Source organism: Tenrec ecaudatus, chromosome 17 (genome assembly GCF_050624435.1).
Source record: "Tenrec ecaudatus isolate mTenEca1 chromosome 17, mTenEca1.hap1, whole genome shotgun sequence".
In the NCBI taxonomy this organism is placed as follows: Eukaryota; Metazoa; Chordata; class Mammalia; order Afrosoricida; family Tenrecidae; genus Tenrec; species Tenrec ecaudatus.
The window spans coordinates 31,530,480-31,556,773 of NC_134546.1; the positions used below are offsets into that span (position 1 = coordinate 31,530,480).

Here is a 26,294-nt window from a genome sequence, read left to right on the forward strand (position 1 = left end):
TGACCTTTGTGAACTAATTCTGTAAAGTTTATACTCTTTGAGGGGACACCTAATGGTCAGGTAGCGTTTTCCTTAACCATTTGAATGGATAAAGTCTCATAGCCTCTGTGTGTGTGGGGAGGGGGGTGGTGTGGGGGGGTGCGCATGCGTGCGTGCGTTGGGGCACAACTTCAACTCTGCCCAACATTCCTTCTGTTTTCACAGATCCCCAATGCTAGCCAGTGGGTAAATATAAAGTAGGATGGTAGTTTTAAAAATACAAATGTGCATAATTAATGGGTTAGTCATCTTTTATCTGTTCCTGTCTTCATGCCAGATTGTTTGCTTTTTTTCAAGCCAAACACTTTCTGACTCAAAAAGACTGGATTTAGATGGAATTTATTACTGCTCTCTTCCTCTTGATAGTCTCCCACCCAATACCTTAGAACTTACAGCCACTGCCATGAGCCTACACCAAACAAACAAACAGATAAATATAAAAGAGCTTTGAGCTTTTAGAAAAACTGAGATTTCAGAAGGTAAAAGAAGCTTCCCAAACCAGAGATAGGCATTTCCCCCCCTTAAAGTGAGATTCAAGGACATCATGGTTCAGAAACACTAGGGGTACTTGTTATAATTCAGGTGCCTAGAAGCCCTGGTGGCATAGTGGTTACGTGGTAGGCTGCTGAACTCAAGGTCAGCAGTTTGAAACCTTCAACCACATCTTGGGAGGAAGATGAGGCTTTCTTACTCCTACAGAGAGTTACAGGCTCAGAAACCCACAGGATCACATCAACCCTGCCTTATAGGGTTGCTGGGAGCTGGAATTGTCTGCAGGGCAGTGAGTTTGGTTTTTTGAAACTTGACTGATAATATCTGAGGTCAGGTCCACAATCTTCATATTAAACAAGTACCCCAACGGGTTCTTGTGCACAGTAATGTCTGTAAATAAGTCGATCCCACAGATGCATTCACAGGAAGGAAGGGCTGACCTGATCATGATACAGTTCTGCTCAAAGATGAATCTCCCACTTTCAAATATCTGAATTATTTTTATTTCACTCTTTGAAACACTCAAATTCTGCCAATCCTTTGCATTGATTAAAGTTTAAAAAATATATACCAGGGTTAAAAGGCTAACTCACATCTTTCTCTAACAATTGGTCAAGAGGATTTGCAGTAAGAGAAAGATGACTTTGGTTTGTTCTGCTGTTTTCTTAATTTGAAAATTCTGAATTGTTCAAATTAGTTAATTTGTTAAAATTCCTTGATTTTGAACATAGTTTTCCCTAAATTTATACTTTTATGAGATTGAAAAGACTCAGAGTGCAGTAGCATTGCTGCAATAAAAGCCCAGAAAGATGCGGCACTGCGAACGGCAAGGGGCGGATTTACCTATTTCAAAATCCTGTTCCTCATCTGGCTGTGTGACCAGAATTAGGGAGGCTGTGTTTCCCTCTCCTTTTAAATATTGCTCTTTTTCTAAGGACATAGAATTTGGGCCAGTACAATGGAGGCATTGGTGATTCAGTGGTAAAAAGCTTACCTTGTGTAAGCACACCCAGCTTCCTTTTCCAGCCAGGGTACTTCATGTGTAATGACCATAGAGGTGCGTATGTTGCTATTGAGACCAGGCAGGGAGCGAAAGTGGAAACCGCTGGACCAGAGACAGAAGTGAGGTGGTTCTGCTGTACAACTGAGTGGGGCTAGAGTTCAGAGAAGTTCCTGGAGTCAAGTCTTCTCTCTTTGTGAAATCTTGAAGTTATTTTACCCAGATATTGCCTCGGAGAATGAGCACTGAGCCATCTTGTGGACTACATTCCCCAGAAGCCCTTGCACTGATACTACCATCAGGTGGAAATGGAACAGGGACAAAAATTCCCAGAATATCTCATTCCCCTTACATGTGCGCAAGATGAGTCATTTTTGTTTTTGACCCCGGTAGCTTTTAAGTCATGGCATGGATACCCTCTCAAGGTGTTAATAAAATTCTCCAGCGTTGCTTCTATATCTGACTAGAGCAGCGGTTCTCAGCCTATGGGTTGAGATCCCTTTGAGCGGTTGAACGACCCTTTCACTGGGGTCGCCCAATTCATAATAGTAGCAAAATGACAGTGATGAAGTAGCAATGAGAATAATGTTATGGTTGGGGGTCCCCACCACATGAGGAACTGTATGAAAGGGTCGCAGCACGAGGAAGGTGGAGAACCACTGGACTAGAGTAATCTGTTGGTAAACCGAATGTGGTGGTACTGTCCTACAGAGAGGCCTGGCATTGCACTTCTGAAACGCAGCTATTGAAATCCTCAGAGACAGCAGCAGCGCTCACAGGGCTGGCTTTGGCGTGGGAAGCGTTTTATGTCATTGTACAAGGAGTTGCTGAATGTCCGGGACTAACTCGACGGCAGCTAAAAACAAGGGTGAAGGGGGCTTTCGTGACCTTAACTCAACTTTTATGTTCAAGAGAGCTAATCACTACCGAAACCTCCATGTAGAAGACAGCGTTTATGGGGAAAATGTCTTCTGGTTTTCGCACTGACAATTTCCTGAGGAGCCTTGAGCCACAGATCATTCGAGAAGAGGAAACTGGGTCAAATGTCAGGCATGTGTAATTTATCCGTGCTAACTTAACATTTGAAGCTGAGGACTGACAGTCCTCTGTGTAGTATTAGGGCACCTTTCCTTGGTGAATTTGGTGTTTGGGTGATATAAAAACTCAGTGTTGAAACAATTATAGCAGTATCATGGCAAGCATTCATTAATTCAAAAGTGAAACATTATTTTATTAGCATTATTTGATATTTTAATTTCTCTGTGCTCTGGCTTGCCTCTATGAATAAGGGTAATCAAGAGATTCCTCCACTTCACCCCACCCTACCCTGCTCCATTCAACTCAGTTAAGGACACATTTTCTACCTTGTTGTTAGATGCTACTGAGTTAGTTCCAACCCAGAGCAACCTTATGCACAACAGAAGGAAACACTGCCTGGCCCTGCACCATCCCCACAGCTGTTCCTGTGGTTGAGCACATTGTTGTAGCCACCGTGTCACTCCATCTCATTTAGGTACTTTCGCTTTGGGGCTGCTGCCCCTCTACTTTGCCAAGCATGGTGTTCTCCCCAGAGACTGGTTTCTCCTGACAACGGATCCAAAGTATGTGAAATAAAGTCTTGCCATCCTCGCCTCTCAAGTAAACTCTGGCCTTACTTCTTCAAAGACAGATTTATTTGCCCTTTCGCTAGTCCGTGATATTTTCAATATTCTTCTCCAGCACCGCAATGGAAACACACCCATTCTTTTTCGGTCTTCCTTATTCAACGTCCAACTTCTGCATGCTAATGAGGTGACCCAAAAGACCCTGGCTTGGGTCAGGTGCACCTTTCTCAAAGCAACCTTCCTCCTTGTCAACCCTCAAAAGATTTGCCCAATGACACTCATCATTTGATCTTGTGACTGCTGCTTCCATGAGTATTGTTGGAGATTCAAGCCGTAGCGCTCCAGCATCCTACTACACACGAACAGTCTCATCAACTGCGTTTTTTATTCCCTTCAAGGTATTGCCCAACGGTGCACAGCCATCAAGTACCACTTTTCTCAGCCCATCCGCTTACGAAACATCCCTTTCAACTTGACCAAGATCATACAGCAAGATGAATGGCACCTGCTTCGTAAGTATTGGGGGACAGGGTCATGGAGCGAAATGGTTTCTTTCTTAACAAAATGTGTCCTCACCAGTTTTTGTTCGTTTTGGACCAGAAGTCACTGTGCTTATCACCTGGTGCCCTTGGGGCCAGCTGGCCGTGGTGAGAGACTCTGAGGATCATTTCCCAGTGATGTGGGGACATTCTGCTTCACACTGAACGTGACTGAGGGTTTGTGACTTAGTGCAGTGCCCGAAACCACCGTCATTTGGAATAGTCTTAGAAAACCAAGGAGATTACACCTTAACTATTATTTTTGTTTTGTTTATACAATATTTATTTTAGCTACCGTGTCAATCTCAAACCTTGGTTGTTCAGCTAAAATATCCTTACGAGTCTATGTTGTAATCTTCTCAGAGGGTGTCTCTGACCTGTACAGCTCTCAGGCAGGCAGTGCTCTTTTTCACTATCAGGAAAATGTGAAGTTCTAGAGAGAAATGCACAACGAGCTGCCTAGTGGTTAGTGACTAGCTCTTGAAAGGCAAAGACTACATTGAATTATTTTCCATGTTTACCCTCATCAGAGGTTGATGTGCTCATTTCCCAATGAAAGAAGCAGCAGGCACTTCAGTGATCTTGTGTGGCCACCAAGGCCACCAAGGCCACGGCAGACATTCAAGCAGCATCTTCTTCTGCAGGTAAACCCTTCTGATCGATGGGGAAGGCACCGTTTTGTATCTCAAACACGTAAATGGAAGTTCTTGCCGTATTACACCAGCAGTGGTGTACCATCAGCAAACACTACGATTGGTACACTTTGCGCAGAAAGATGTTGACATAAAATGTGGTTTACCTCCTAAGAGTCCTATTTCCTGAAAGCTTTTTTTGCTGGTTGGATTTGATGATCATTTCCCAGTGGATCTGAGTTAGATCCATATGTCTGAATTCTCTATGCCCATGTTTGGGGTTGTCCTACTCATGTATCCAGAGAACCACAGACTTCCTGACTTCAGTCAGGAGAGGACACATGCTCATAGGATTCTGGGAAAGAACCTTGCTTTTTGAGTCCAAGAACCTGCATATACTGTTACTGCCCAGGAAGGCAGTCTTTGGATAGTGCACACATTTTGTATGTAACTTCAAGGGAGGAGGTTCAAACTCACCCAAAAGGACCATGGGAAAAATTCCTGGAAGCCAGTTTCCATAACAACCAGGGCTAAGAAAACACTGTGGAGGAGCTGTGCTTGGTTCCGCCTGGGTGGCCAGGAGTCAGAAGCATCTCAATGGCCATGAGTTTCCAGTTTTGCTTCTTCTCCTGAATCCTTTTTTGGTGTCCTCTTAGAAAGACACTTTCAGCAGCTTCAGGCCCGGTTCTTTCTAAGAAAATCACACTTGATGAGCTATCCCATGCCTGCTAGACATGCCTGACGCCTGGCACTACTGTGACTCCCAGATGGATTGTCTCTGCAGCCCGTGCCAGTGAATGGCCACAGAAAATAAAACTATCGCTCGAACCACAGGGACTTGGGGGAGGTTGTGAGGTAATCGCGGCTGAGCTGTTTTTCCATTTCCCCTGCTCATCCAAACCACTTCCACTCTTAATGCGAAGCCCAGGCTCTCTAAATGATCACTGGGCTTGGCGGCTCTGAGCTGGCCATGAGAAATTCTCCTTTAAAAAGGGACAATCTGTGTGAGGCTAAGATGCTAAGAGTCAGACTGGACGCGATAGCAGCCTACGAGGCCCAGGTACAACAGACCCATTGTGGCAGCTGCTTGGCTGCTTGCACCTCAGCAGAGAAGCCGACACGCCCTGCAGCAGAGCTGGTTCCATGTGTGCACAGGCAGCTGCCCAGCCTTGCTGGCTGTCGGGGCTCAGGGCACAAGAAGGATATTTGACATCTTTTTAAAGAACGACCACACATTTAGCAAACAACATCTTTATAGCTAGCGTTGTTAAAAAAGAAGAAGAAGAGGGGGGAGGTGGTGGGGGGTAGGAAGAAGGAAGCAAAGAGAGAAAGGGAGGGATGGAGGGGGGGGGAGAAGGGGGAAAGAAGCCAAGAAAGTAACGGAATGGAAAGGAGATTGGGAATAATGCAGGAGCGAAGGCAATGGAAATGAAGAAAGCGGGAGGGAGTTGGGATCTAATATCTAATTTCAGGGCAGCAACCCCACTGGCAGTCCATTCAGGTACTTGTAGCCAGTACACCGTTGGCCTGCCCAGGAGTCGGGTAGACACGGCTTTCCTGCCTCAGTGAACACAGTTCTGTTTCTGTGATAGATCCTTCTCGATCGTTGGGTGTCTAGGGTGACTTGGCCAATGGAAATGATCCTCCTGCTGGTGTGGTGTGTTCTGACTGGGTCTGGTAGCAGTTTGAAACCACCAGCCTCTCCTCCGGAGACAGCAGGCTTTCTATTCCCATAAAGAGTTAAGGTCTCCGAAATTCCCGGGGGCAGTTCTGCTCTGTCCTTTCAGTTCGCTGGGCGCTGGCACCCACACGATGCCAGTGCATCTGGTGCTCAGGCCAGACGTGTTTCAGCAGCGATCCCTGTGAGGCCTTTTCTCCCCACCCAGCTCATGCCACATTCCTACCGCTCACGTTAGGGTAGCAGAGGTGCTTCCCAAATCCCCCTTCACTCTAAGGTTACTAAGTACCTGGATTTGTATTGTCAAAGTTGACCTTGGGGCTGCCCTCTACTCCGCAGGACTCAGTAGTATAGCATTTACACATTGGGCTGATGTCTTCAGGGTCGGCTGTTTGAAACCAACAGCCGCTCCCCTGGGGAAAGATGGCCTCTCCACTCCTATAAAGAGTTACAGTCCTGGAAACACACAGGGGTCTTCCTCAGTGGGCAGATGGGTGTAACACACTGTGTCCACTCAGTAGCAGTGAGTGTGGTTTTGCCCTGGGTCCTCTGCACCATTGTCTACTTGCGATAAATTACTTTATGGACAGACTGGGAGTCCAAGATGTGTTGCACCCCATCTGCCCGCTGAGGAGATGACCTGGGAGGTGAATCCCCTAAACCTGTAACCCTAAGCCTCCTTGCATAGCTTATTGATGTTCACACATGCGCACCAAGCACGTCATTCTCTGATACTCAATAATGTGTCTTCTTTTGGGGGGGGGGGCATCTGTTTCTGCTTTGAGACCAGATTTAAGAAGAATCACCGCTGGCTTCCTGGGCATGGCGGTCGCCGTCCTGCTCTGCGGCTGCATCGTGGCCACCGTCAGTTTCTTCTGGGAGGAGAGCCTGACCCAGCACGTGGCGGGACTCCTCTTCCTCATGACAGGTAGGAAGAAGACCTCCCACTCCCCCTGCGGAGGCACGCGCTGCTCACCTGGGGGCAGGCTGCCTGTCCTTTCCCAGGGACGCTTAAGTCTCACTGTGAGGAAAGAAACCAGAAGTTTCTGGTTGGGGTGAATAATACTGATTTTAAAGAAGAGTACCACGTGAAGCACACTGCCCCAGTTTCCCCATCGTAGCCTGTTAGAAGCTTAGGTGGAAGTGTCTAGGGGGGTAACCTCCCTGGGGCTACGATCATCTGTCCTGTCCTAGACTTTCAAAGAGGCACAGTCAAGGCTGTGGAGTCTTGTCAAGACGTACCCACAGGGTCAGTGCTACCCTGTCTTATAGGGTCACCAGGAGTTAGAATGCATTTGATGGCAGTGAGTTCAATTTTGTTTTTCATAATGGACCCTCAACCAGGGGCTGGCAGACCCAGGCCATGGCCGATCAGGGTTCATCAAGGACAGAGGGTGATAGACCTGCTGGAAAGTTGTCTTAGCGATTGTGTCATTTTTGCATCCATCCTCCCTGTACAGATGTTTCTGCGGAGTCAAAATGGACTCGTTGGCAGTGAGAGAATGGAAATGACTGTGTAGTAGACGTTGCTACAGCTTTCTCGGTTCTTATCAGTTACGGTCCCTTCTGACTCACCTTGACTGACCCCATATGCTGCAGACTGGTGTTTCAGAAGCAGGCCTTCTTCTGAAACACCTCTGATGAGGGTTGAATTTGGTTACCAGCCAAGCGCCTAACTGCTCACCCCACCCAGGGATTCCCCTGTAGATAGCAGAGACTCACATGAGCAGGAGACACACAAGCCTTGCCTATTCCATGTCGGGGAGATAAAAACAACCGATAATTTGGGAAAGTGATTGCTTTTAAAAAGCTGCAAGGCAGTTTTTCTGACCTACAACGTTTTCATGCTCCTAACAGCATTAAACATTGCGTAGGTGCCACGGTGGCAGAGTGGTCACATGCTGGGCCGTGAAATGCAAGCTCAGCAATTCACAACTACCAAGCTCTGTGGGAGAAAAACGGGACTTTCTACTCCTGTAAACAGTGTTGACAAGCCCACGGGGCAGTTCTACCCTGTCCTATAGAGTTGCTGCTGAGTCAGAATTGACTAGATGGCAGTGAGTTTGGCTTTTGAACAAGGAAAACCGCTTAACCAGCTTTATTTGTATTAAAATTCATTTCCCAATAAATAAATTTCTCTAAATCTGGCGGGGAAAAAAGCTGCAAGGAAATACACAGGGTGGACCTGCGGCCTCAGGGAAGGCTTTACTGAGGAGTAGTCGGGCCTCAGACACTGGAGCCGCAGGGAGAATTCCCGCACGGCTGGTAGGGCGAGAACGAAGGGGCAGCATCTGAAGAGATGGAGAAGGAGGCAGAGACTACATCGCTACAGCCTTCCTCACTGTGAGGAGCTTGGCTCTGAATTGAAGAGTGAGAAAGTCACTGGAAGGTTTTAAGCAGGACTGGTTAGGGGCCATCAAGTCTGTTCTCAGTCGTAGCAACCATATGCGCAACAGAATGAAACACTGCCCAGCCCTGTGCTATCCTCTGCTGGAGTTGCCTGTGGCAGCTGCTGTGTCAGATCATCTCATTGAAGGCCATACTCTCTTTCTCTGCCCTTCTACTTTGCCAAGCATGCTGTCCTTCTCCAGGGATTGGTCTCTCCTGAAAACATGCTCAACGCACGTGAGAAGAAGTCTCGCCATCTTTGCCTCTCAGGAGCACTCTGGCTGTACTTCTTCCAAGACAGATGTCTGTGTTCTTTTGGCAGTCCATGATATTTTCAATATTCTTTGCCAACACTATCGTTTAAAGATTCTTCTTTGGTCGCCCTTATTCAGTGTTCAATGATTTCACGAGGCCATTGAAAATACCATGGCTTGTCCTAGGTGTACCTCAGTCCTAAACTAATCTCCCTGCTTCTCAACAGTCTCGTCTAGAGGGACCTTGTGCAGTAGATTTTTCCCAGTGCAACGTGTCTTTCAGCAAGGGGGTGGCTTCATCTGAAAGCTGGGGTCTAGGAGAGTGTGGGGAGTCTTTGGATTCGCAGCTGAAGGATATTCTTGCCTAAAAAGCAGTCATAAGCTGAGTTGACTGTTACCTTGGACTGAAGCATAAACGGCTAAGAGAATAAACATGAAGCTGTACAGATTTAGTGATGAGGGTGGTGTGTGGTTAAAAGCAGTAGAGTCCTCACCGCCCACGTGGGAGACCCAGCTCGACTTCTCGCCAATGCGCCTCACATGCAGCCACTGTACTTCTGTCCGTGGAAGTGTGTGCGGAGGAGCTATGATGCTTAACAGGTTCCACTGGAATTTCCAGGCTAAGACAGACCAGGAAAGGAGGCATGTCCCCCCCCCCACACCTGCTGATTAAAGACCTGCATGTAATTAAAGTGTATGTCATAGAAATGATATTTGTTAGGAGCTGATACCAAGGGCTCAAGTAGAAAGCAAATGTTTTGAGAATGATGTGGGCAAAAAAATGTGCAAATGTGCGTGACACAATGGATGGAAGGATGGATTGTGATAAGAGTCGAACAAGCCCCCAGTAAAATGATTAAAAAACTATTTTTGTTTTTTTAAAACCATTTTATTGGTAACTCCGACGTTTATCATCCCATACTTCAATCACGCAGGCAGTATCATACAATTGCTGCACAGTCAGTTTAAAAACATTCTCTTCCTCCTTGATAGCAGCTCCCCAGCCCCCCACCCCATACCCTCCAGGAGTCCTTACTCTACCTGCCGTCACTATGGGCTCATCCATTCTGCTTCCACATACCCAACACCAGGGAAACAGATAACCAAAATTCAAGAGCCTTGGGCTTCCACCGTCATCAGTAACTTTCTGCACACCAGAATCGTATAATTTAGGTCCTGATACTAATTCCCTCCTTCAGGTTCGGATTATAAGATGTACAGTCCTTTGGACACTGATGTTGGTGTGCTTCTTCCATGTGGACTTGGTTGACATCTCACTTAGATGGCTCCTTGTTTGGAAACAAGCCTTTAAAACCCCATAAGCTATGTTATCTGATAGCCAGGCACCATCTAATTTCTTCACCACACTTTTGTCATAGCACCCATACCTTCCGTGTTCCCTTCCTGAGGGTGAGTATTGAGCACGGCCATGATGTAAGAACTAATTATTCTTAAAGTGGAGCTAGGATTTAGTGCGATCCACAAATCCTTTCCTGGATCTATGTTTAAAAATAAAATTTTTTTCAGACTTTGGCTCCCCTTAGAGGCGAAGGTTGTTAATTTATGGTAGTTTGTATCTACTTCTGAAAATCAGCCGGTGAAAACTCTACGGGTCTAATTTCTAACAGATCATTGGGCTAGCATCAGACCAGGCAGCATTTCATTCTGTTGTGCCTGGGTAACCATGAGCCGGGAAACTGACTAGGAACATACAATAGTATGGAGCCACAGTGATCCAAGAGACAGCTTCTCTGCCGTTAAACTTCCGGGTCAGATCCACCCAGTGACTCCATGGGCGAGAGATCAGAAAAATCCATTTCTGTAAAGACTACAGCCTAGGAAGCCCTGTGGGCAGCTCTACCTTGTCATAGTGGGTCATCGTGAGTCAGATTGTTGTTGTGTAAAGGCACACAACAAAGGCACACTCACACACACACACACACACACACACACACACACACACACACCGTGCTGCTGTCTGTCTCTCAGAGTGTCACCCTGTGACACTGAAGGAACCCAGGTCACAGCTGGCCTCTCCCTCTTAACTCCCACCAGTCCCATGAAATGACTGTTAACAGGCAGTGATTCGGAAGATGGAACATCATTGCAGGCATCCTGACAGAAAATTCAGAAATGGAGCCTGAATAGTTCTGGGCAGAAAACCAATTTAGGCTTCTAGATGCCGGCAAAGATAGAGTGCCTGCATTGCCCGGGGAAGCTGAAATGCTGGTGGCTCAAGTTTGGGAGGAGGGTTCCGACTCTCCTGACCAGCCATTGGCTTCTTGCCTGGAGGACCCATGCATAGTCCAAATTGGAGTGTAAGCAGGTAAAGGGGAGTGTGTTGACGTACTGAATGTGCCACTAGTCACCTCTAGGTCCTAATGCCCACTGCAGCGACTACATAGAATGCACAGACAAAATTCCAGAGGAAAGAGTGTATTATGGGAGTTAGCAAGTTGCAATGCCAGTGAGACATGCTCAGGGCTGAGTGATTTATCAGGACGTGTGACAAAAGTTCTGTCAGGTCTGCTAATAAATGCCCAAAGATGCATCCTCTCCCACTGGAAGCCTTAGCCCTAAGACATTCAGCTTAAGCTCCATGGGCCAGGAAACACAGTTCCCTGAATTATGTGCCATGGGGTGCTACGCTTCAGTAAGTCTCAGTCCAGAGGCACAGCTTCACTTCCGTGGCTGAGCAAGCCCAGTGTCCCCCAATAAAGTGCCTAGAGGCACCTCACTCCCCAATCCCGTTTCCTGACAAAAGCACTCAAGCTTCACTTGATCTGTTGGTTGGGAAGTTCACCACTCTGTACCATGCCAGGCTTCTGGCTCTGCTGCTGTTTCTCTGATGTTCTAGCTGTCTTCTGGATCTAGGGGGGCGGTCACTGTGCAGGAATCTCGGGCCCAGAGGATCTATGTCGCTCCACTCCTGGCTCTTGCTGGTAATGAGATTCCTCCTCCTGCTTCTCAGAGGGCTCATTTTATATACCATAGGATGACATTCCAAGGAATCCAGGCCACAATTACTTAAAGGCGAATCATCAATACCACCCCCACCCTAACCCACCCCAGCCAACTTTCTTACCAGACCCATGCAGAAAAAGGTCATTGGTGGAGTGAGAGACATTGTCTGGAAGAGCTACATTAAATAGTGCACTTTTCCTGCAGGGAACCCTTAATGACCACAGAAGTCAGAGAGAGTTATGTTCCTAGAGGAGTGTGTAAGGCTGGGCTGAGGTCTAGTGGCCATCAGCAATCTCCTCATCAGAACTCTGTCGCGTCCATCTTCCTTCGTCTGGAAGCGTGTGCAGCAGCATAGTAGCACATAGGCCTCCCCTGACAGACGGCCGGTGGCTGCACATGAGGTGCCCTGGTAGGGAATTGAACCTGGGTCTCCCAAATAGAAGATGAGAACCCAACCACTGGACACCAGCGCATTGTCACTAACCACGAAAGCATTGCTTTTGGGTGTGCGAAGCGGGAGACGGAGGAAAGATGCCTTCCCTCTCTTCCTGCGCTCCCTTTATGAGCAGTGCCCCGTTTTCCTGGCCTTCATCCTCATCATCCTCCAGCAAGGGCAGAGTCTCTCACATCCTCCCGGCCCCAATGGCCCCTACATCACTAGTTCCCTTGTCAAGAAGAATAAGGGCAGCTGGACCAAAGCTCTAAAGGACACTATTAACATAGGTAATACATGAATAATTTAAGATGCTCTTAGCATATAAAACAAGTGTTAGTATTGGAATAAATCACAGGGCCATAAAAGTCAAGCCTAGGTAGCATGCCTTGGCAGGAAAAGGGGTTGGTTTGGTTTTCAATGAAAGAGGGATGTGTTAGTCTGGGTAAACCAGAGAAACAAACCCACATAAATTCATATATGTATAAGAGAGAGTTTTATAGAAAGGGTAAGTGTACATTCAGAAAGCACCCCAACCCTGACCCATCCAAGCCCATAAGTCCAACATTTGCCCATATGTCTGACACCAATCCACAAAGTCCTCCTCCATCTCACAAAACAGACGCAATGATGCTGACTGCAGGAGGAAAGCCGAATCCGTGAGCATGTAAGCATCTCAGCGCTGGCAGGGGTCTCTACACGGCTGCTCCAGCACCCAAGGCTGCATCAGGGTAGGTCCATGTGGCTTCTCCTCAGAGATGTCTTGCAGGAAGTGAGCCATGCTAGCTGAAGCGGGGAACTGGCTAAGGCAGCTGCACCCAGATCCGACCATCAGAAAGCAAGAGACCCGAGAACTAGAAAGGTGAGGCTCATGGAGCCATTTATCCCTCTGCCCTTCAAGTAGCCACACATGTGTTTATCAACCAGGTTGGCACCTTAACTATCTCAAGGGATGAACGAAGGTGGATGTTCCTTTTGGACACCATATTGGAGAGGCACAGCAGAGAGCCAGGAGCCTCGTTTTCTGGACCGTCTGATCCATTTCTGGGGAGTAACTCAAGGAGCATTGGTAGCCTAGTGGATTAACCACAACTTCAGCAGTTCAAAATCCCCAGCTACTCTGCAGGAGAAAGTAGAGGCTTTCTGCTCCGGTAAAGAGTTCCAGCCTGGGACACCTGCAGGGGGCAGTTCTGTCCTGTCGGATGGGGTCAAGAGGAGTCGGCATTGACTCCATGCAGGCAGTGTTCCGTTCTCTCCCGCCTCAGCAGCCCCCGGGACGTATCTTGGTGAGCAGCTTTGCCATGGTTAAAAGCACAGGCACAAAGGAAGCAAAGAAGCAGGACGACGGTGCCATAGCGAAGCCCCAACACAACCACTAAAGCAAAACAAAACAAAATAGTCGGCACCTCTCAACTACAGACGAGACAGTCCAGAATGAGTGAGAGACACAACATCTAAGCGTTTGCGGGAGGGGGCTCCGTGGCAGGGAGGTGGGGGTGTTTGTGACCCTCGAGTAGAAAATGTCAAGTCCCTGCAGGTCCCTGAGTGCTCTCACGGTGCTGCATTGTTCTCTGCTCGCGGAGGGGGTAGACGGTGCTGCGTTCGTCTGTCCCCTTATGGAGGGAGGCAGGGAATTTTCCTTTATGATTGATGCCAGAAATAGCCTCCGTAAAATCCCACTGTAAACGTGGAGATAACTTCAGGAGGCTCACGCAGATCTCTCACTCCAATCTCGGGAGAGGAGCCAACAAGGGCCAAAGGCACTGATTTTAATTAAGCGCAAGTGTCTGCGGCAGCTCCTGTCAACCTCACTCCCCCGATTGTTGAGGCGAAACTTAGCCCCTTCTGATGGGCTGGCATCTTCATTCTCTGCCTCAACTTCATGGCCAAGCCTTCAGGGGAGAACATCGGGGCTGTGACAGGGGGAGCCGTCACAATGGAAATTTTGATTCAGCCTCCCTCCTGCCGCCTCCCGCCAGTCAGGCAGCTCTTGATGCCCACGTGGGGGGCAGTGGAGCAGCGCTGATGATTCACAGCTGGAGCCACACGCTCCTCACCTCCCTTCTCCCTGGGCCTCTGAAGGGGTCCGGTAGCAGTCGCCCATCTGCCTGGGGTCTCTGGTTTGCCTTGAGGGGTGCAGAGTTGAAGGGCACTCAGCCACTCGCTGACAGCTGGGCAGTTGAAGCCCACCTAGAGGTGGCTTGGGAGGCAGGCTGGCGGTCGCTCTGAAAGCTCAGTCTTGGAAACTGCCATAGAGGAGTCGTTCTCTGCACCGCGTGTTCAGCTCATCACCACACCACACTACAATCGCCATACTACCACCACCATACTGCACCACCACACAACATCATACTACCACCATACCACACCACCACTATATCACACCACCACCACGTAACATCACACTACCACCACCATACCGCACCACCACCACCACACTACCACCACCATACTGTACTACCACCACCACACTACCACCACCATACTGCACCACCACCACCACCACACTACCACCACGATACCGCACCACCACCACCACCACCATACCGCACCACCACCACCACACTACCACCACCATACCGCACCACCACCACCACTACCACCGCCATACCGCACCACCACCACATTACCACCACCATACCGCACCACCACCACCACACTACCACCACCATACCACACCACCACACTACCACCACCATACCGCACCACCACCACCACACTACCACCACCATACCACACCACCACACTACCACCACCATACCGCACCACCACCACCACACTACCACCACCATACCGCACCACCACCACCACACTACCACCACCATACCACACCACCACACTACCACCACCATACCGCACCACCACCACCACACTACCACCACCATACCGCACCACCACCACACTACCACTACCATACCGCACCACCACCACCACACATCATACTACCACCATACCACACCACCACTATACCACACCACCACCACACATCACACTACCACCATACCGCACCACCACCACCACACTACCACTATACCACACCACCACCACACAACATCACACTACCACCATACCACACCACCACCACCACACTTCATACTACCACACCACCACACTACCACCATACCACACAACCACCACCACACAATATCATACTACCACCATACCACACCACCACACACCATACTACCACCACTATAACGCACCACCACACACCACACACCACCACACTACCACCATACCATACCACCACACCACACCACACCACATCACCACCACTGTCACCACCCCACCACACTATACCACCACACCACAGTACCACCACCATTGCTGAGGTCACACATATGGCCCCAGAGGCACACCCAGACCACTGGGGGAAGCACACAGCTCTGCGCTTCTGCCCATTAGGAGACCACACTGCTTTTAGGGCCCTGTGAACACAGATTTTCATCAATCTGAACTTGAGCAATCTATTAGATTGTACAAGTAATATAATTATAGCGCATACACTTTAAATTACAAAGGTAAGTGTTCTTAGAAGGGTTATTCATTGTAAATATTTAAAATACTGTGTTCAAGTCTCTGTTTTAGAACCTAAATATACCTTTTAATATGCTTTAGCCTAAAAAAAATAAGGTTAAGGGTGAGCCTCTCTTGTTGAATTATCCAGGCAATCCGTTATTCATAAGCAGAAAGTGCCGCTCTGTGCCATGCCTTATCCGAAACCTTTGGGGCTGGACATGTTTTGAAATTCACGATGGAAACAAATTTCATTTTAGAGAGGTAGCCTGGGAGAGCCATCTCTTACGACCCAACACCCTCCGCCAGGTCTGGGGCAGCAGCTTGAAATCCAGTCATGAACGTCCCTTCAACAAAGCCCATGAATATTCATACTAAGCGGGATCAATGAAATCTACACATAGCTTTCCATCAGGCTCTGTCCCACATGAGGTGACCGCAGGGAAGATGGGACGCCTCCTGGATTCAGGAATGGTAGAGTGGGGGCTGCACTTTGAAAGGCTCGGTGCTGTTCGGCTCCATCCGTCTTGCCCAGTGATGTAGTCAGGACAGCTCGAGAGTGGCTTGTTGAGCCGCCTGCACGAAGAGGAGCGGGAAGCACTTTTGCCGGGAGAGCAAAGAGGCCATCTTTTGAAGGAGTGATGGAGGGAAAAAAATCAATGTTACGCCTTGGGGTGTTGCGGTTCCTTATTTATCACGCAGTAACCAGGGTGAATCGGCTTCTTCTCCTCCGGCTTTGAAAGCCCATCAAAGGCGGTGGCCCAGTTACCCTAATGGCCCCTTCCCGGCTGGCCACAGGCACCCTGAGGTTTTAGGGGTGATCTGACTTTCATCCTGATGTGACAATATCGCTTCCAGTCCTCTAATGCTGGGGTTTTTTGTTTTTGTTTTTTGTTCCTTCGAATTAAGAATATTGGCAGAAACCCCTTTTAATATTTTATAAGAAAAGTCGCTGCATACTGCCTTTTCAGGGAACCAACGATTATTCAGTGTTTGAAAGACACCACCAAGCCTGGCTAGCACCCTCCTCAGACTCGGACACCTCTCTCTCCCGAATGGCTGCCAGCTGGGCCGAGGGGAGCCCCCGGGAACTCCAGGCTGGTCCGGGGAGAAGGCCAAGCCTTTGAGGAGAGCGGAGCCGAAGGGAACCAGTGCCCCTCACCAGAAGGCCCATTAGGGTCTTCGCTCTTTGAAAGCAAGGTGCCCCTCGTTGTTTCCTTTTTAAAAACCCATACCCCCTTGGCATGCTTTCCCTGTGTGGTCCTGTTGCCGTTGTTGGATGCTGTCAAGGTGATTCCAAGTCGCGGGGACGCTGTGTGACAGTGGGGCTGCTCCACAGAGGTCCCTAGCCTATAAGCCTTATGGGAGCAGGTCACCAGGCCCTTTCTCCCAGGGAATGATGGGAGCCAGTTAGCAGCCACGTGCATAACCATTGGGCCAGTAGAGGTCCCTGCCATCTCGCTGCCATCCGGTCAGTGTTGACTCATAGTGACCCCTGGGGTTTCTGAGACCGTACCGGTTTACGAGTTGTCTCCCGTGGAGCTGCTGGTGACTTTGAACCACGTGGATCGCAGCCCAACGCGTAACCTGGACACGCCAGGGCTCCGTGCCACTAGCGGTAATGCACGCTAATAAGAAGGTGACTGATGAAAATGAAGCAGCATCTGAAATAACTCGCTGCAGAGCTCAGTCGTTCGTGGAATCCAGGTGGGACAAGCGATGGTGTGTTGCCGCTAGGTGCCACCAGGTTGGTCGGAGTCCTGGGAAAATTCATTTTGCCCAAAGTGATCTTACCGAGTTGGCAAGAGAAAGAGGTGCTAATATAATCACTGTTTTGCGTAACATTAAAGGGAGTTTGTACAGAGGGAAATGATAGACGGCGCTCTACTTTTTATGTAGGTGTGTAATACTGAGTCTAAGACTCGACGTTGTGGGCTACATTCTTCCTTCTGCCGTGCGTTAGAATAGAATCATTGCAATTGGATGCTCTAGGGGACTTCACTCCCCAGACCCCATGTCTTTCCCCAAGGATGAAGGAACTACAGCCTGAGGGGCCAGGTGGTTTCAAGGTTGCGCTGGAACTCAGCAGTACAGCTGGAGACTTGAATCTAAGGCTCCTGTACCCCAGCCCGGGGGCATGGGGCCATCAAAGGATGCACACAAGTCTGAGTTTGAGCTTAAGCTTTCAGGGGTCATTTAAACCATTTTACTTGTAAAAATCCCCGCTTTGGGACATTCTACTCTCTACAGACAATTAAGTGCAGACTAGAGTTTTCTTTGTTTGTTTTTCTTCCCCTATGAACAAGTCTTTGGTCTCTTAATGTATTTTGCCTATTGATACTCCAGAGATCAATTACCCACCCCCACCTCCAACTGCCCCGTTGTCCTATTACTAGCATTTGTTGAAAGAGTCTTGTTATCTATGAAGATTGTCTTTGTTTTGGTGCCCATGAAAACATTCATGTCGATTAGAACATTTGCTCTTCGTGGGGCCGACTACAGCGATGTGTTCTTTTGGAGAATGGTCCATTTCTTTATGAAAGAGAAATCTCCCATCGGACAGGGAAAGATATGACAAAATAATAATTTATAAATTATCAAGGGTTCATGAGGGAGGGATGAACGGGGAGGGAGGGGGGGAAATGAGGACCTGATGCCAGGGGCTTAGGTGGAGAGCAAATGTTTTGAGAACGATGAGGGCAAAGAATGTACAAATGTGCTTTACACAATTGATGTATGTATGGATTGTAATAAGAGTTGTATGAGCCCCTAATAAAATGATTAATTAAAAAAAAGAAAGCAAGATCTCCATCTTGACCTTTCTTTGGGAGAGCTCAGAGTGATGGGCTTGGTGTAATCTGGAGCAAGACGTAGGAAGATGAGACTATTCTTTCCACAAGAACAGAATCTGTTTATAACAGAATTGGGAAAATCACAGGAGCTAAGAAATTGTGTCAGATCAAGTGTCCTTTTAATTTAGAACATCATTATTGTTTTCTTTCTCTCTAAATGTGCATTCGGGAAAGGATTCAGGCAAGGTGTCCTTAACATGACTGGTGGAGGGGGAGCCCTAGCCCTTACCATAGCACTCAGCGATCTATGTTTCCTCCAAAACGTAATCTTCTCAGTGCTTTCTGTTTGTTTGTCTGTTCGCTTTTTCTGCTAGCGGTCCTGGTCCCTGAAGTTACTTATGTATCGATATATAGGCGTGCCTATGGAGATCTCTCTATAAAAGTGGGACATGTTCCTTTCAGCCCTGTCCTTCCAGCTCAAAGCTGTGTCCCTGCTTCCTACAGAGATCTGCATGCATCTCTAAGGATGGCTAAGCAAATGTCCAGCAAATAGATGGCTACTTGGTGCACAGGGGTAAACCAGGGTGTGCGAAGAGATGCAGCTCTCAGTGGAGGCCCTGAACACCGAGACATTCTGGCACCTGGTGACATGCCAGTTCCGGTTTCATCACGTATCTTCAACTCAGCAGCTGCCTCACTCTGATCCCAGGTCTATGCAAAAGGGAGCATCCTTGGAGACCATGGCGGCACTGAAGAGTGGCTATGGGAGCAGTTCTCAACCTGTGGGTCACGACCCCTTTGTGAGTCAAACGACCCTTTTACAGGGATCACCTAAGACCATCGGAAAACACATATTTCTGATGATCTTAGGAACGGAGACACCGCTCCTCTATCCATCTCCAGGCGGGTCTGCCCACATGCAGATACGTGTGAAGACTGTTGCCCAGGCGACACCGTGCTTCAAGACAAGTTTTAATTTATTTGTCATTAGAAGTAAATATTTCACAATATATAATTTCATATTGTTTTTGTGATTAATCACTATGCTTTAATTATGTTCAATTTGTAACAATGAAAATACATCCTACATATCAGATATTTACATGACGACTCATAATAGTAGCAATATGACAGTTATGAAGTAGCAATGAAAATAATTTGATGGTTGTGGTCACCACAACATGAGGAACTGTATGACAGGGTCGCAGCATTAGAAAGGTGGAGAACCACTGAGCTATGGTCTTGGAGTAGGACTTGAGTCACTGCATATCCTGTGTTTTGAGTTTATGTAGCATTGTTTATCAGCCTTGACTTCTAGTTCCAGAAGGACAATCAGACATGCATGTGTTGGCATAAAAAAGTAAAACTTAAATCAGCTTTATTTGGAATGGTTAACACATATTATCTCACAGCAATTTCAAATTCTAGGATTTAATTTACCATATATACTCGTGTATAAGCCCAGTTTTTCAGCACAAAAAATATGCTGAAAAACTGGGGTTCGACTTATGCATGGGTCAGTGGTACCCCGATGAGATGTAACATCTCGCTGGGGCCCCCGAGGTAACAGGACGAGCGCCCATTATCTCGTGGGTGATTGCCATTTCTCCGCTGTTCACTCAAAGCCCCGCTGACATTGCAGGAGTTTGAATGTTTGTTTATTCACATCTAACCAATCAGAGCCGGCCTATGACGTGTATCTTTGAATAAGCCTTTTAAAGACCATGTGCGAAGGATGTGGCATGAATGGATGTCATCTGGTCAAGCCCGAAACAAAAGGAGGAAATCTCATGAAGCCTGACATAGAGTTAATAGCAAAGTGGGTTCGAGATGCATGGGAAGACATTCCAGAAGACATGGTGTGACGTGCCTTCCAGAAATGTAGTATTAGTAATGCTATGGATGGCAGTGAAGACTGCGCTTTGTATGAAAATGACAGCAGTGATGGTGATGACGGCGATCTCAGTGAGGACAGCGTCTGATGACCTCATACTAGCTGAAGCTCTGCATTGGGATACGGATGATGATGAGGAAGCCAGTTTTGAAGGATTTTAACTCTTTACATTTTAGCTTGGGTGCTGATTGAGCTCAGGGAATAGTACCCTTAAGGTATCATTGTTGATACCTTATTGTTTTTGTTGAACCTATTTTCCACTTACTGTGCTGGTTTACTAATGTTAAATGACTTGTCCTTTTATTTATGTTTTTTATTTAAAATAAATATTTAAATACATTACCCCACTGATGTCTCAATTTTAAATAATTTTATTTTCATTTGTTTTGATTATTGAAACACACCAATAGATTCTGCATTTTCCACCCTAGGCTTATACTCTAGTCAATCAGTTTTTCTGGTTTCCCAGATAATGATTAGGTACCTCAGCTTATACTCGGGTTGACTTATATTCGAATATATATGGTATACTTATTTTAAAGCATTTATTCACTCATTTAGGCCAGAAAGAGATTTGAGAGCTTAATCCATAGACATTTCTGTGTTTTAAAAACCAATTCAGTCATTTATGAAATCTCATTTAAGATATCTACAAAGCTAGTTGCTTCTGAGTCACCTCTGACTCATGGTGGAGCCCCTGTGTTTCAAATTGAATGGACGATCATGTGACTTTTGGAAGTGGATCACCAGGGCCTTTCTTCTGCAGTGCCTCTGAGTGGGTTCCAGCCACTAGCAGATAACACAATAATGTTAACTTAAAAATAAAGCGGAGTTAAGGCCTGCAACAACCTAAAGGTGTTTGAAAATTATGTCTAGAACAAGGGCAAGGGAAACATAGTTTATCATAGGTGTACAGGAGGAGACAGCGGCCCCTCCCACACACTGCACAGGGACCCTCGCTGCTACTAATAAGGTTGGCGGTTCAAACCCACCCACCCTCTTGGGGGTGAGAAAAAACTGATGGTTTGCTTCTGTAAAGATAACAGCTAAGAACAGCCTGTGGAGTAGCTCAACTGACACAGGAGGTCGCTGAGAGTGAGGACCAGCCCCAATGGCAGTGTTGCTTTAAGAATGAGAAACAGTAAGATATGACAAAATAATCATTTATAAATCATCAAGGGTTTAGGAGAGAGGGGTAGTGGGAAGGGAGGGGAAAAATGAGGACCTGATGCCAGGGGCTTAAGTGGAGAGCAAATGTTTTGAGAAGGATGAGGGCAACGAATGTACAAATGTGCTTTACACAATTGATGTATGTATGGATTGTGATAAGAATTGTATGAGTCCCCAATAAAATGGTTTTTAGAAAAGAATAAGAAACAAAATCAGAAGCGATACAAAGACACCCAGCAAGATAATTCTGCATAACTAAAGTCACTAAGCTGTCCCTATGCCTCTGTGGCAAGGAGCTCTGCTTGTGCCATGGTTAAGTACTCTGTTGCTAATCCTTAAGTTGGGGGTTCGTACCCACCAGCTACTCCTCCAGGGAGAGCTGTATGGCTTCGCAAACCCTAGAGAGCAGTGCTCCTCTGCCCTGGGAGTCGGAGGCCAGTGGATGGCAGTGAGCTTATTTGCTTTTGATTTTTACAGTCTTTTCCACTTCCAAACCTAGAGTAGTGTTTTGATAGAAGTTTGCCAGGGTTACTTGGATGAATTAATTCAAGTGAAAGATTTATAGATTCATTATTGTCCTATTGGCTGATCCGATGTTCCAGAGGCCAGTCTGGCATGTGCCTGGTAGCAGGCAAAACTGTAACCGCTCATTCTGTTCTCTCTGTATTATTTATAGGCATCTTTTGCACCATTTCCCTCTGCACGTACGCTGCCAGCATCTCCTATGACTTGAGCCGGCTCCCGAAGCTAATTTATAGCCTGCCCGATGATGTGGAACACGGCTACAGCTGGTCTATCTTTTGCGCCTGGTGCAGTTTAGGCTTCACGGTGGCAGCTGGAGGTCTCTGCATCGCCTATCCATTTATTAGCCGGACCAAGCTTGCACATCTAAAGAGCGGCCGGGACTCCACGGTATGACTGTGTGCCAGCACGTTCCCTGCGCGGAGGCCCAGCCCCGGAGCAGACGGCTGCTGAAGGGTGGGACGCGGAGCCCACGTCAGGATCCCAAGCACAAGTCGATCAAACATTCCAGCCTGTTGCCTGCCAACCCTTCCCGGATGACTCGTAGCCAATCATGCAAAACCTCTCGACCTTTCTGAGGACAAGACTACTGTGGATTCAAGTGCTTTCATGACTCTGCTTTGACGGTGTGCCGTGGTGAGCCGCGCCACGGGCCGGCTCCAGGTTCAGAACAGAGGAAAGGGCAGTGGGAGCCCCCTGCGTGGTCTCTCCGGATCTCCAAACATTTGTATCTAACCATCACCGGAGAGTCATTCCTATTTGCAAACTGGTTCCTTGCAAAGCGCGTCTCATTGTCCTGTCTCTGCTTGCTGGCGTCGAATCCAGCATCGCCAGTGCTGGTCCTGATGGTGCCTGGTTGCGTCCGCACCAAAGACGTGTGCGCTTTTTGTGTCTGTTTCTCATCACAGGAAGATTATTCTTCTGTTGACTTACTGGGTTTTGTTTTGTTCTGTTTTTTCTTGCCCCCCCCCCCATTGAAGTCTCTTCTCTGTCTTTGTACTGGACTGGACGTCACGAGATGAAACAGATCAACTGTGTATAAAAAAAGCTATTCCGCAACACTATGCAGTATTGTTTGAAGCTCTGTCTGCCGTCTGATGTTACCCGTCTCTTTATGTTATCTGGATTTCTGAATTAAATAACTGCCCCTTGTTAGTCCCTGCGTGCTTTCCTGCGCCCTCCTGCGGCAGCCGCAGGTCTCCCTAGCCATACTAATAGATGAGAAACCTGCTGTTTCCATGTTGAGTCTTAATCAGATTCACTAATTGCTTGATTGCAGCAAGGTGGGTCGGTAGCATTCATCTTTTGTAGCCAACCACACACTTGCTACTGATCAAAGATGCCATGTCCACCCTTCTTTTTAAACTTGTGTCTAGATTCTCCTTTCCTTTCCCTCGCTCTGCCCCCGCCACCCCCACCCCTTACCATTGGCCTGGTTCTTCTCCAGTAATAAGAATATATGGACCTCTCTAACCTGGCCCTTGGGCCTCTTAGGCTGTGGTTTTCATACTTGACTACACATGTGAAATTCTTCAACCCTGCCTGAGTTGAGCTCCACCCCAGACCAATTAACTCAGAATCTTGGCAGCTGGATTTGGCCTTGAGTACTTTGGGTGGGGGTGGGAGGGAGGTGGTGTTACCAGATGCTTTTGATGTGCAGTCAGCTGTGGTTGGTGGAGACCCACCCCCTCAGCCCCAAATCTCCCCGAAACAAACCAAAAGACCCTACTGCCACTGAGCCAATTCTGACTCATAAGCTCATTGTCATCTAGTTGATTCTGACTCATAGTGACCCTAGAGGACAGGGTAGAACTGCCTCTGTGGGTTTCTAAGACTATCAATCTTTACAGGAGTGGAATCCCACATCTTTCTTCTGTACAGTGGCTGGTGGCTTCAAACTGCTGACCTTGTGGTTAGCAGCCCCATGTGCAACCCACGATGCCACCAGGGCTCCTAGTGACCCCAAATAAGGTTTCTACGGCTTTGTAAACCTTTACAAGAGCAGATCACCTCACCTTTCTTCCGTGGAGCAGCTGATGGGTTTGAACTGCTGGCCTTGCAGTTAGCTGTCCAAGGTTAACCCACAGCTCCACCAGTGCTGGTGTTCATCCCAGACTTCTTGTGAGGTCCTTAATAGCTAGCGTTTAGTTAGCACTTTTTATGTACCAAGAGGGAACCCTGGTGGCGTAGTAGGTTAAGTGTTGGGCTGCTAACCGCAACATCAGCAGTTCAAACCCAGCAGCTGGTCTCGGGGAGAAAGATGAGGCATTCTGCCTGATAAAGATTTACAGCCAGGAAAACCCACCGGGTGCTTCTACTCTGTCCAGTAAGTCAGAAGTGACACTGGCCGTGGGTTTTGGGTCTTCTGTGAAGAAGTGAGCAGAGGAGGTACAGAGGTAAGGTTCTAGCTTTCCATCAGGAAACTCAGTTTGATTCTGGCCAATGCACCTCATGCCCAGCTACCACCTGTCTGTCGGGGTTGCCACTCCCCATCCCCTGGGACCAGGTAACTCAGAATCTTGGCCTTGGATTTGGCCTTGAATCCTTTTGGGGGAGAGTCCGTATTGCTATGATGCTCAAGAGAGGTCAATAGGGTTTCCAGGCTAAGATGGACTAGGAAGGAAGACCCTGAGAGCCACGTCCAAAATCGACCAGAGGAAGCTCTATGGGCCACAGTGGCTCAGAGAGCAGGGGGGGGGGGGGGGCGGGCCGCGGACACACTAGAGAAGAGCTCACAACAACAATGACACATGTGCTAGGAATTATACTTGAGTTTTTCCCTCTAAGAATTCCTTTGAGCCTCTCCAAAGCTCCTGCAGGTGGAGAGTGCTTTAATTGTTAAGGAGACTGAGGAGCAGACGTCGTCAAGCTGTGTTCTTTCTACACCGGAGAACTTGCATACAGGAGAGCTTTCCAGAAAAGAAGGAAGGAAGGAAGAAAAAGAAAATCATGGGGAAAGTTGGGATGACTGTGACCTTACCAACATGCAATGAGATCAGAGATATAAGATGTTTAGAGATACGCTGTGTAAAGGGCTGAAACAGTCATTTCATTTTTCTCTCTCTCTGTGCTCTTATGCTTCTAGGAGTAAGGCCTTGGTGGTGCCAGGGTCGAAGTGCTCGGCCACTAACCAGAAAGTCAGGGATTCGAATCCACTGGTTTCTCTGTGAGAGAAAGTGGTGGCTCGCTGCTTCTGCAAAGACTCGCAGCCTCGGAAAGGCTGTGGGCAGTTCTGCTTTGTCCTCCAGGGCTGCCACAAGTCTGCTCGGACGAGCGGGGGGTGGGCATCCTATGGATGCATGAAGGGCAGGAGTTTAAGTCCATCCACTGCATCTTTAACCTTCAAGAGAGGGGCAGGCACTCGCTGACCTCTAAGCTTTCCCTTTGAACCCCACACTGCCCTCTCTTGAACTTGGGTAATCGGTGGAAATGCCAGACTCACAAGTCAGACACGGTTTCAGATTTTAAATGAGTACAAGAATCTTTCCTTTCCTTCTTATAAAAAATGGATTTGCTACCCAGGAAGAACAGAGATAATCTGCCACAGCCCCTCAGAGGGTAGAGTATGACAGGAGACACAGCTTATCATGAGGCCCTTGGGAGAGCTTCGGGGACCCCAGGGACCACACAAGCACTCACCCCTAGGGGTCGGGGCATGGCCGGGACTTAGAGGCACACTCACCGGCAGTCTCAAGGGACAGTTTCATAAGCCAGGCCCGCTGGGCAAGTTCACAGCCACGTGCAAAGGGCAATTATTTTCATGTATTACTTATGTGGGCAAATCTCAATGCAGGAGAGCAGTTTCTTGGAAGTCTTCGTGGAAGATTCCCTTCAGAAGATGTCAAGACTCTTGAACATTTATATTCCAACCACCGGAGCAGTGTCTGAGTGAATGACTTTTGAAGGTTTGGGGGGCTTCTAGGGCCTTGAGGTGAGAATGGAAGAGAGCCCCCATACTGTCGGAGGTTGAACGGTTCACAGATTTGTCTAGAAGGCAGGGGAGTCCTCTTAGGATCCTGGCATCTGCTGCGAACAACTGGGCCTCCTCTGCCTGCTAGCAGATGCAAGCTCGGGGCAAGGAGGTGCATGCCCGTGGGTCCCTGGTTGCTGTTTACTGTCTCTGAAGCAGGAGCGAGTGCGGCTTCCACTGAACATTGACCTCAGTCCGTTCTTAGACATCTCGTAGGATGGTCTGTGATGGATGCTGAATAAAGAGTGATCACAGTGTATGGCAGATTCCACTATGGAGATAATTGTCTTGTGTTCCGCATGTCCTCTGTCTGAGCCCCAGTTGCAGGCATGTAGCGAGATAAGCAGAGGGGGTGCCGAACTCCTTGAAGTCCCTGTACATTCAGGTCAACAAGTGCTCACGAGAGC

At 47.9% G+C, this 26,294-nt stretch overlaps 1 protein-coding gene across 1 annotated transcript in view; it reads left to right on the forward strand.

The window, feature by feature from the left end:
* Positions 1-22,926, forward strand: part of TMEM178A (transmembrane protein 178A) — an 82,781-nt gene extending 59,855 nt beyond the window's left edge. The window contains exons 2-4 of the mRNA XM_075535773.1: positions 3,534-3,647; positions 6,775-6,912; positions 22,072-22,926. Of these exons, the coding sequence (XP_075391888.1) occupies positions 3,534-3,647; positions 6,775-6,912; positions 22,072-22,313 (494 nt within the window). The 3' untranslated portion in view covers positions 22,314-22,926. The remainder of the gene's footprint in view (positions 1-3,533; positions 3,648-6,774; positions 6,913-22,071) is intronic.
* The last annotated feature ends 3,368 nt before the right edge of the window (positions 22,927-26,294 follow it).